This window comes from Durio zibethinus, chromosome 24 (assembly GCF_047325235.1).
Source record: "Durio zibethinus cultivar Kanyao isolate XHJ-2024 chromosome 24, ASM4732523v1, whole genome shotgun sequence".
In the NCBI taxonomy this organism is placed as follows: domain Eukaryota; kingdom Viridiplantae; phylum Streptophyta; class Magnoliopsida; order Malvales; family Malvaceae; genus Durio; species Durio zibethinus.
In genome coordinates this window covers 18,405,351-18,417,357 of record NC_143185.1, presented here as the reverse complement: position 1 = coordinate 18,417,357, position 12,007 = coordinate 18,405,351, and the positions used below count along the sequence as shown (strand labels likewise).

General features: G+C 30.9%; 1 protein-coding gene across 1 annotated transcript; it reads left to right on the top strand.

The window, feature by feature from the left end:
* The first annotated feature begins 769 nt into the window (after window positions 1–769).
* On the top strand, window positions 770–2,759 carry LOC111317031 (homeobox-leucine zipper protein HAT22-like). Its single transcript, XM_022919336.2, has 3 exons — window positions 770–1,687; window positions 1,804–1,883; window positions 2,189–2,759. Exons 1-3 carry the CDS (start codon window positions 1,208–1,210, stop codon window positions 2,466–2,468), a joined length of 840 nt encoding a protein of 279 aa, XP_022775071.1. The 5' UTR covers window positions 770–1,207; the 3' UTR covers window positions 2,469–2,759.
* The last annotated feature ends 9,248 nt before the right edge of the window (window positions 2,760–12,007 follow it).

Sequence of the window (12,007 nt, the reverse complement as noted above, 5' to 3'; positions counted from 1 at the left end):
CCAATGGTGTCTACCTACTTTTCCTTTCTTTTCTTTTCTTTTCCCTGTACAACAAACAAGAAAACAAAGAAACTACCACACATGATCATTCAAGCTATAAGAGATAGTGGGTATCCTTTTCTAATCTCCACATTCATAATAAGCAAGGGAAAAACTGCCCACCAGCTTCTTTATTTAAAAAAAAAAAAAAGAATGGATCAAGCGCAATATTTGGTAAGCAAGGTGACATGATACCAATCTCTAACCAGTTCAACCAGGCATGGAGTGGGAGACAGTTCATGTGGTCTGTTGTAAAGGGAACTTGTTCATATCCAATAATGTATTGTCCTCTCTTGATATCATAATTTTCAAATTAAGGCAGCCGGTTTTAATAATTACCCAAATTAATGCAACTATCACTATACATTATCAACCTTTTCTTCTGTGAAAAGAAATTTTATAGCATAAGTGATCTTTGAATGGATTCAAAAACATAGCCCATATATAGTTTGGGAAAGATTGAACAAAAAATAATAAATAAAAAGAAGAAAAATACAATTAAGGATGTTTGGGAAATAAGTAAAAAAACAAAGCAAAAGTTGGCTAATAATTTTGAAGCATGTAAAGTAAAACAATATACGTACACAAAAAGCAGCCACTGTTGGAAAAAAAGAAAAAGTGATAGTAGAGTAGTCGTAATAGTTAAATTTGGTACGTTAACGGATGGTGAAGTGCTGACGGATCATTCTCTTGATGTGTTTACCATCGCCATGTGAATTGTGGGATTTCTATAGCTTTGAGAGAGAGAGAGAGAGAGAGAGAGAGAGAGAGAGAGAGAGAGAGAGAGAGAGAGAGAGCGAGATTGCCTTGTTTATTTGTTAATATAATGGAGATAATTGTGGTGGGGTGCAAATGGTCAACCTTTGTATAGAGAGAGAGAGAGAGGAGGAGGAGCATTCATAATTTCTCATACCCAGATTCGTTTCTATACTCAATTAATTCCTTTGATTAATAATCATAGCCACCCACCCACTCAACTCTCCCCTTTAAAAAGTCTTAGTCATTCTCTTCCCTTCTTAAGACCCTTTTGCACCCTCATATCTTTCAAACCGCTCCCCCTTTCTTCTTCCCCTCTCTCTTTCTCTCTTTCATTTATTTCCTTCTTCAGCTCGCATACATATTAAAATAAACTGACCAACTTCATTGGTAAACAAAAAATTTCAGCTTTATGGGTCTTGATGATGCGTGTAATACAGGCCTTGTTCTAAGGTTAGGCTTCTCCTCGACCCTGGAAACTCCATCTAAGGCCAACAATCAAACGCCCAAGAATTCATCATGTCTCAAGTTTGAACAAACAGCTACGGCAGCGACTAGTTTTGAACCATTCCTGACGCTGGGGCTTTCGGGTGAGAGTTACCAAGTTACTGCTAGCAAAAAGATTGATGGTTATCTTCATCGCCATGAGGAACCTGTCGCCGGTGATTTGTATCGTCAAGCTTCTTCTCATAGTGCTATTTCTTCGTTTTCTAGTGGTAGGGTCAAGAGGGAGAGAGACCTTAGCAGCGAAGAAGTAGAGGTAGAGAAGAATTCCTCTAGAATCAGTGATGAAGATGAAGACGGTGTTAATGCAAGAAAGAAACTTAGGCTCTCCAAAGAACAATCTGCTCTTCTCGAGGAAAGCTTCAAACAGCATAGCACTCTCAATCCTGTAAGCTGTCTCCCTCTCCAATTCTTTTATCTGATATATTTATCTCAATCAGTTTGATCAATTAGTTGTTTTATCATAGTAATTTACTGATTAATCTTTTCATTTTATGCTAACAGAAGCAAAAGCAAGCTTTAGCAAGGCAGTTAAACCTGAGGCCTAGACAAGTTGAAGTATGGTTTCAGAACAGGAGAGCCAGGTAAACTGATCATCTTTTATGATCCTTACGATTAAAACCATAATCCAGAAATGTTTTTTTACAACAAATTAAACAGTAACATAACTGGGAAAATTTCCCAAAAGACGCACGAAAAGAAAAAGCTTCTTTGTACCCCAAAAGAAACATTATCAACAACATTTTCAGCTCAAAGTAAACCTGTGCATAAAGCACAAGGAACATGTACTTCAAAGCAGCAGGCTTTCGTTGATATATGTAGAAAGTTTTTGCCTTTACTTTTTAATTATCGAACAAATCATGAAAATTTTTGCTTTCTTCTCGAACAGAACAAAGCTTAAGCAAACAGAGGTGGACTGTGAGTTCTTGAAGAAGTGTTGTGAGACCCTGACAGAGGAGAACAGGAGACTACAAAGGGAGCTACAAGAACTCAAGGCACTGAAACTGGCTCAACCCTTTTACATGCACATGCCAGCAGCTACTCTCACCATGTGCCCATCTTGCGAAAGAATTGGTGGCGTTGGCGATGGCAATTCCAAGAACCCATTTTCAATGGCTTCAAAGCCTCATTTCTATAATCCCTTCACCAATCCTTCTGCAGCATGTTGATTAAGTTTGTTAGATCAAACTTAGTAGCAAAAGAAAGGAAAACAAAAATAGACCCACAACCCCTCTATTTTTTGGTTAAAGGGCTTTTAGTGAATTAAAATTAGTGTAATTAATTACTTTGTAGAAAAAAATCAATAGTATAATTACTGATCAATCTCCTCATCTTTTTAAATATATGTTTGTAAATGATAATAATTAGAAAGATATAGTATCTATGAAGGGATTGCTGTTAGTATTTATTATTGATTCTTTTGTTCCTTGTCTAATGATAGACTTCTTGTTTTTTGATCATTTCCCCTTAAATTTTTATTGATAGCTTTGATCACATGGATATGGATATGGATGAAAGTGATTAAAAAAAAGATGATTTAAAATTTGTCTGATGAGTGATGACACAATTTGACTTTTTTTTTTTTCAATATCTAGAAAAAATCTCCCCAATATTTGTACAAGGTTCTTGATAAAAAATAGAAGAAAATAATGGTTGTTTACATTGTCTTTCCTTTTAAGCTTTTTCAAATACTAAGAAGTTAGAAATCTTGTTGGACATGTAAGTTGAAAATCAACCATGTGTTTTACATACACACTTGCTCATAAACTTCTTCTTACACACTTGTCAAAAAAAAAAAATTCTAGCAAGTTTCTGCTATTACAATAAAAAAATTCCTAGTAGTAATAAATAAATATCTATCTATGTATCTTTGTTGAATAGATTTGTAGTATAAAAAATTAAGTAATTCTTGAATGAATAGTACAAATGGGTCATCCCACTTTCATGGTGTAATAGTGTCCACCTTTTTGGGTGTCTCAAATGAAGAAGAAATTGTGATAATGATAAATCAGTTGGAGGTTATGATTAAGTGAGAGAGGAAAAGGGTGTGGGGAGAAGGAGGTTAGCTCACGTGTATCTGTCTTTAATTCGGTTGTCTTCATACATGAGAGGAGAGCAGAGAAAGGCTACAAAGCAAGAGATAGCCAAGAAAAATAAAAAATGGGTGGTGAGAGGCGTGTAGACAAAGAATGGAATGGATGATTCACTCAAAAGCAAAAAAAAAAAAAGAGGAAAAATTGTAGGGCTACCCATAATCTCGAGAGATGCCCTCTCTTTAAGGGAACTGGTGGGTCATACACCACGTGATGTCCCAAGGGCTCACCCCTTTCCTTTTTTTTCTCACAATCTCATTATGGAGATTTTCCATGGGGGTCAGACATACGACCCTTAAAGACCCCCCCTCCTTTCCCTTAGCTTCTTCTCCTGCCCCTCAATTCTCAAATTCCCTTTTGATTAAAATTCCAAATCTAATCCCAAAAGCTAGATATTCCACCTTAGAATAATGGAACCTATTAGGTTTCATTATTAATCAAGTGGAGGGTCTTGAGTCATGGGGTTCTTGCAACTTTGCAAGTAATACATGTATACGTTATAGGCAAGCTATCGTGATTGGTGTGGACAGTAACATGAATGATAAGAAATTTCTGATCATTTTATTAAAAAAAATACTATTTTTTTTTCTTTCGTTCTTTCAATTGATGGCCTGAAATTTTGGTTGGACCAATAAAATGATGAGAGCACTTTCCTGGAAAAGAGGGTGACTTTCCAGGAAACTACTCTCGCCCCCTCATTCTCATCATCATCATTATCATCATCATTTTCGTCACCAATTTTTTACCATTGCCATCATCATTTTATGAACTCTCCAACCCTCTTTTGAACTTCAAACATAAAATATAATTATTCATTATTCATTGACGTTTGCTAAAGGATTATTATTTGTTATGCCTACTACTTTTGGCTCTTTTCTTGTATGGGGTGATGAATATACAAGTGGAGAAAGAACAAATTCTAGAGTGGTAAAATTGACATATCTCCTTTAAATTAATAAAAAGTTTTTCAATTAATAATAATTAAATAATAATCTCCACTTTTACATAATTAAAGGTTTTGCCTTACGTGTGTGCCAACGTAATTATACCCCAAAGGAAACACCAAAAAAGACATTTGTCTTGTGTTGGCTAATTTGTCGGTCCATGAACCCAATTTTTTTATACCAAAGAGTTATATATGGCATTATGGGACAGATCTTTGCATTATTTCATTTGTATTTTTTTCCGTCTATTAAGGTTTGATAGCAACTAAGCTGGTTTTTAATGCAAACAAGATCCGGTTATAATGAAACAGCAAAGGATATATATATATATATATATATATATGAACTTACGTGTTGTTTTTTTATTGAATGAGACTTCCCTCCAATTATGGATAGTTTGATTGCAATTTCTTGCCTGCACCAATCAAGCTTTTATCAGCCATTTTCAAAAAACAAAAGACTTTGTCAAGATCAAATTATTTATATTTAGTCTGGTTACTTGGAAAAAAAAAAGGTGTCAAATGATGAATTGTGTAGCTTTTTGGACTTGGATTGGACTTTTGAATATATAAATGACTTTAACCATAAACTGATTTAGTAGTTGATTTGATTAATTAGGGCCAGATCTTAATTAGAGTTAGGCAGGGATTAGCTTATGATATTATTGATTAAACTAGCTAGACTATGACTCCTCGGTGAAAATTGGGATGGATCAGCTCTTTTAAATAAAGATCAGTTGTTGAGTGTTTGAACTTTTAATTTCAGTGATTATGGTTTAATTTTTGACTAATTCAAATTTAAAAAAAGCAAAAATTATATTTGAAGGCTAAAATGACTTACTGCCAAACTTAGTGAAATTCCTATTTATGGAGTATAAGATTGCAAAATAAAGTCGAAAGGAAATGGGAGAAGGTCCATGTTGCTTCTACAATGATATCCTACTTCAATTAATTCTAGAGATAAGAAATCAAAACCCAATCAACAACATGTGATTTGTTGCCTTTCTTACTTAAATTAACTCTAGAGATGAGAAATCAAAACCCAATGATATCAACAACATGTGGTTTGTTTCCTTTCTTCAAGACATGAAGGGATTTGCTTTTGAAAGGCTCCATCTAACTATTTTAAATGTAGTAAGTTCGTCGGCAGGTATCTATTTCCATTGTGTTCTCTTTCAAACTTACTTATTTTGTAAATTTACAATCGTTTTAACTAAAAAAATTATACTTAAAACTATAGTGGCATATCTTAAATCCGAAATTTAATTAATTCATGCAATCATGATAACATTTAATAAATTTGGAATTTAAATATAAATACATGTAATTTCTTTTTCTATTATCATTCTATGACTTCTTTTCTAAAATAAGTGGCGAATCTTAAACAAGAGATGATTGGAATACGTAAGTTTGGCCCATGTTTTTTATTGGTAGTCATTGGTTTTCACAGCAAAAAGATTACTACTGTTTTCCCAACTAAAAAAAATAAAATAAAATCCTTTGTTGTTGATGTAATAAGGTATCTTTTGAGGACTATCTCTTCCTTTTTGGGCACTTTCAAGGGGTCATTTCTCTTACTATCAAAGGGAATTAAGGACACCATAAAGAAAAAAAACACATGATGACTAGCCATTTTTCAATTATATACACGTATGATTGTTGTAGAAGATTACAGACTGAAAGCTGTCGTCGTTTGAAAATGGAAGCTATGTGGACAATTTTACAAGACTGTTAAATTTGTGTTTCCCGTTTCTTAACTGTGTTTCGAGCTTGAAAGCTGTAAAACCTTGAAAAATCACATGTTAGCTGCCAGAGAAAATGTATCTTTTGGTCATGTAATTCATTAATAAGCTTTTTGTAGACCTTGTATCACATGTTGTTCTATGATGTCGGCTGCATTTTTGTCTCAAATTGATAAATTTTCAAAATTTAATCATGATAGTGCTATAATTTTTCTTTGTCTAAATATATTCTTTACAATTATATCACATTCAATATGGGCAGGAGTGTTTGTGTCAACTGTCAATGAAATTTTCATGTTCCACATAAACCGTAAAAGAAGTTAATCAGAGAAGCTAACTCAGTCGTTCAAACTTAACCCAATTTTTCTTGCATTAAGAATGGAAAACATGCACTGAGGAAATGAGAAAATCAAAATCAAATAGAGATCAGCATGGCATGTGAACATTCCAAATCAAGTCATGAATATGGGGTCCCTGTAAAATTTAGTTCAACAAGCTGACCCCATCAAGCACATGACAGCGAGAAGACTGGTAGGGAACTGTGGCGTTGCCATGTTTCATATTTATCAAAGCCATTATCCAAAGGGAAACCAAATCACATATGAATAACATTAGGATGGCCCCAAAAGGACGACAATCCCCCCATTAAAAGATAATTAAACAAAAAAAAAAAAAATAGTGTAAACAAAAGAAAGAAAACTTGATAAGGCAGTTTGTCAAACCTTCGACTAAGACCTTTTATGGTTCTGTAGTCTTAATAGATAGTTTCAATCAGATCTAATCAGGAATTCACGCCTGAAACGCTTTCTATTTATCCAATTATCTTTGATGGGTCCCCGTAATCTTTTTAGCTTTTTCAGCTTTGTTTTCTGGTAATCGAAATAGTTAAATGGGTGAGAATTGAGGTTAGACAATTCAAAACACTAAATCATGGCATGGATTTAGTATTAGGACAGGAATGATATCACCGTCATGTAAGTTGGAACCTACTATGGGGCCAGGAAATTTCTTCTTTGACTGGTTTTTTTGGTTTTTCAAACTATTTTGGCCCAATGTAAAAAGGAAAGTTGCAATGTAAATGAAAAGAAAAAATAATGGTTTGGAAAAAGGATGTTTAAAGGAAATTAGATTTGGGGTAGATTCCTAACACGATTCTTGGTCAAAATATCAAACATAGCTTTTAGAAAGAACCAATAATTAAGCTGATAAAATCTTTTGAATTATGACCAGTAAGCTCTGAAAGCCCCATGCATGTGCTTCTTGACTCTCTTTTTTTTTTTTTCTTTTTTGCCCCTCCATTTCTAATGTCTTCCCTTGTTTATACACAGAATTTCTACTTTGTTTCGTATATATAGGCATTTTACGAATTTTGGAAAACATCTAATAAAGTATTTCTAATAGAAAGGAAAATATTAGTGGATTTGGTTTCGGCTTAGCAAGAATCACAAGGTCATGCCGCCCAATTCTTCTTTTTCCCATCATCAAACGGGCTTGACACTTAAAACTTGGGCCATGGCTCGAAACTAGTTTATTTGGATATAAAAAGAGCATATATCACTTTTTCTTTTTAATTATTTTATTTTCTTTAATGTCTCAACTTATGTTTAAAATTGATAGCATTGGCAACATTCAAGCACATAAAATATGACAAGTGATAAATCTTATTCTGTTTGTAAGTTGTTTCACATGTAGCAATTTTCTTTTTTAATGAAAATAATTTTAAGGCTTTTAAATACATATACTTTCTTTTTCAATAAATCCTTAGAAAATTATGAAATTATTAGTCAATCATTATATTTAATTTAAATATTTTTTCTCTTAAAAATACTTTTAAGATACTCCTTAATATAATTGTTTATTGAACAATACATATCTTTCACATGTCACAACGAGAAGTGAGTATTTATTAATTGAAATATATAAATATATATTATCGTCGATCTTGTATAAGAAGAAGACTGAAGGAGATGGTACAATGATAATTTTTTTGAGCATGAATATATAAACGGAAACCTTATCTGTTGAAGATTGATTTAAAAGAGGTCCAAATGGATAAGTTAGAACAAATCATTTCTTAGAGATAGAAGTGTGTGTAACATTAAAACCAGCAATAAATTAGAACAAATCATAAAACCAGCATTAGATGAAAGTATATGTAACATTAAAAATGAAAAGAGCAAAAGGATAAAGCTTATATATAATATAATAAATATAATATAATATAACAACTTAAAACAAGGCTATGGTTGATAAATTTAATTATTCAGGCGTGTGTTTCAGGTGCTTTCTGTAAAGATACCATCTGTTCTTGAGATTGGTGTAACTGTTGGGAGCTCAGAGCTTGTCGGACAAATTAAAAAACTGGAGTAGGTCCAGTAGGATAAGAAAGATATGGTTCTTTAGAATCTGTCCACTGGCTTTCCATTCAAGGTTAAATGGTAGCCAAGTACAACAGTAACTACTGTCCCAAAAAACTTGTGGACAAGACGAACCAGACATTGAAAAGTAGATTCAAAACATCCGTGGATCACCCAAATTCAGGCTTCTTCTGATAACTCATTTTGCTTAAATTTCCTGATAGTTAAATAGGTTCATTCAATATTCCTTCAGGGATCTAAAACAAGATTTCAAGCTGCTTTTTTTTTTTTTCTTGTAGTATGCCAGTCTACCTTCATCAAGAATCAGAAGCTTCCTTCGGCAGCTATTAATATGGTTACTGAAGATCTTTTCCAGACATTTTGTTGTGGTCAAGCCATGGTTCATCGGGTTTTAATCAGCTGACAACTGAGCTCAAGTTTTGTTGAATGGTGATGAGTATGGGTGCATTTACATTTCTAGTGGTTCTGCTGATTCTTGCAAATTTGGGAGCCGTAGCCGCGGCCGCTCGTGAACTTTACAAATTCTCTCAGATTGATTCATTCTGCAAAAATTTTTGCAATAACACTTTTGAGGACAAGAGAGGTATCCCTACAGGAGCAAATCCTCTGCATAACAGGTAGAGAAGCAAGAAATTAAGTTCCAAGACAGCTTCAACTTTAATTTTTTTTTCAATTTCTTGCAGATGTTGCTCATTGAAATATGAATATTAATTTATTCTAGCAACAAATTAGATGGTTTGTCAAAACGAAAATGACCAAAAAAAAAAAATTGGAAAGATGCTTATACTATTATTGTTATTATTATTATTATTATTATTATTATTATTATTATTATGTTTTAAAATGTAGTGCTGGTCCGACATGTGGTTGCATGAGTTGTCTTTGTTTTTTTTTGGGTTGTTGTAGCATGCTTATGATAAGCATGGCGTGTCTTTATTCAATTATTATATTATTTTCGTACATCAATCATAATGTCCCTACGAATGAAACTGGGTAAAGTAATTATCCGTTTGTTGCTTTCTTTGTTTTTTTTTTTTTGACCAAAGTTGGTTTCTTCGTTGAGCTAATCCCATTTTAATCTACTGCAAACCTTCCCTTCGAATTGAAATGATGACAAGGATACGATTTCAAAATATGACTTCAATTAACTATACAAACTCAAGCCATTTGCTTTTATAACTAGATAAATCTCATTCGTGTTTGAAGAAAGGTTAGAATTTATATTTGATATATTTATATATATATATATGTGCTTAATTTAAAACACTATTTAAGATTTGACTTAGTGTTTATTAATCATCATTATAATTTAAAGAATTAAGGTTCAATACACGAATTCTTGCTTTCTCTTATAACTTCATATGTATAAAAATTATTATTGTTATATTTTAATTATCCAATCAATATCTAATCCGTTAATACAGTATCTGTTTAATTTGGTAATCACTTCAACTAATTAAATATTTAATTAAAATTAAATAAATGATCACATCAACATAAATTAAATATAAAAAATAAAATCATACCACATATATCTCATTTTAAACCCTTTACTCTATCTGCTCCCTTATATTCTTCCTCTTATTCTTTTTACCTTCTCTTATATATAATATTTTACAGACTTAATATTAAAAATGCATCCCAAAATCTTACTTTCCTTAATCTTTAACCTTCTTTCTATTAAAAATTATCTTAGCTTCCAAGTCAGTTATGCATACAATCAGTCTTCCAGTAAATATCTGGTCATTAAACTTAGAAAACCATAAACAACTATGATATTTTTTAAAGTTTATAATTTTAATATATATTAACATGGATTTTAGTTCACACAATATAATTTTCATATTTAATAAAAACACAAGAATATTCAAGTAATTTCAACAATGAGAACTATATACGTTAGTTATTTTTAATAATAAATTAAAAAGTTATATCCAATAATCAGACAAAAACTAAAATATTCCTGAGCTGGTGAGACCACACCACCATAATTAGTTGCTCAATTCTCATCAAAGTAGGGTTTGTTTTTAATTTTTAAATATTTAAGGTAACTATATAATTAATTATATAAAATTACATGCGGATGCCATGCACTTTTCTTCTCATCAATGAAGCATGCCGATGATGAAAACAAAGAGCAAACAAACCTAAGCTAACTACTAAACTAGAGAATTTATATTATTTTATCTTATCTGCTAATTATTTCATCAATTCACGCGTGCTTATAGACAATAGAGAGATAAGAAGCTTTGCAAATTATTAAATAATTAACAGTATGTGAATTATAATTAATTAATATTTGTTTGCATGCAAATGCGTAAAAACAAATATGTTATGAATATTTCATTATATGCTTGTCTGGTTTTGGTTGGGGCCTTTCTGATGTTTCTTTTGACATGTCTCATTTCGTTTTGTCAGGGTATTACTTAGATGTTAATCCTTATCAACCTGACCAGTCGCATAGCTAGCTGGGACAAATATTATACTACTTATTATTGCTTATAAGTATTGTATAGTCAAGCATGTCAATTTACTTGTATTTAATGAAGACTTCGATATTTTATTTAAATAAAAATAGATATACATATCAAAATTTGGGGATAAAAATGACGATGTATATAAATTTAAAATATTAAATGGACAAGAGATGAGGACAAAGACGATAATATAGCATTTGTTTCGTATATGATATATTTAAATATATTTAATAAACGTATAAAATTAACATACATGTAGTGAATAGAATATAAAATTCAACGATTAAATTAGTAAAATATAGAAGGATATGGAACTAAATTAGTTTTACTCTTGATAAGTAGATCCATCTTTTATATATATATATATATATATTGAATTTGAATAAATTTTTAAGTAAAAATATTTTGATTAAAATAATAAAAAAAACTCTTAAACTTTATTATTTTATTTAAATAAATTTTTATACTTTTGTTGTATCCAAATAAATTCTTAATTTTTAATTTTTATCTAACTAAGCCATTAATTTTTAATTTATATACAAATAAGTATTTAACTTTTAATTTTTACTTAAATAAACCCTTAACATTAATTAATCTTTCGTTTGAAGTAAGAGTTTATATGAGTATAAATAAAAAATAAAATAAAAGCTTATGTGAGTATAATAAAAATATAATAGTTTATTTTAAAAAATGGAATAGTTCAAAAAAATTATTTTAATATTTTAACCAAAATTTTTTTAATTAAATTTAAGTGAATCTCGAGTAAGCTAATTAAATTTTGATGGGAATCAAGTTTTCTCCTCCAATTCGAGTAATTAAAAGTAATTTTGTATTTGTCTGTCAACTTATGACATCGACTCAAAAAAGTTACTAATTATTCAAAAGCAAATAATAAGGAATAAATGATTAAAATCTAATATGAATTTGAATTTAATAATTGGCTAAAATACTTGAAAAATCCTTGAACAATTTTTTTATATAAATCTTTATACTTTTATTATATTCAAACAAACCCTTATTATTTGATTTCTATCATAATAAATTCTTATTTCAAACTAAATATTAATTTATGTTA

Excerpts from the sequence above, each read along its gene's own strand:
- LOC111317031 (XM_022919336.2), top strand. The coding sequence starts at position 1,208 with ATGGGTCTTGATGATGCGTGTAATACAGGCCTTGTTCTAAGGTTAGGC. Across the intron at positions 1,688-1,803 it reads AGCATAGCACTCTCAATCCT|AAGCAAAAGCAAGCTTTAGC; the intron begins GTAAGCTGTCTC and ends TTATGCTAACAG. Across the intron at positions 1,884-2,188 it reads TTTCAGAACAGGAGAGCCAG|AACAAAGCTTAAGCAAACAG; the intron begins GTAAACTGATCA and ends CTTCTCGAACAG.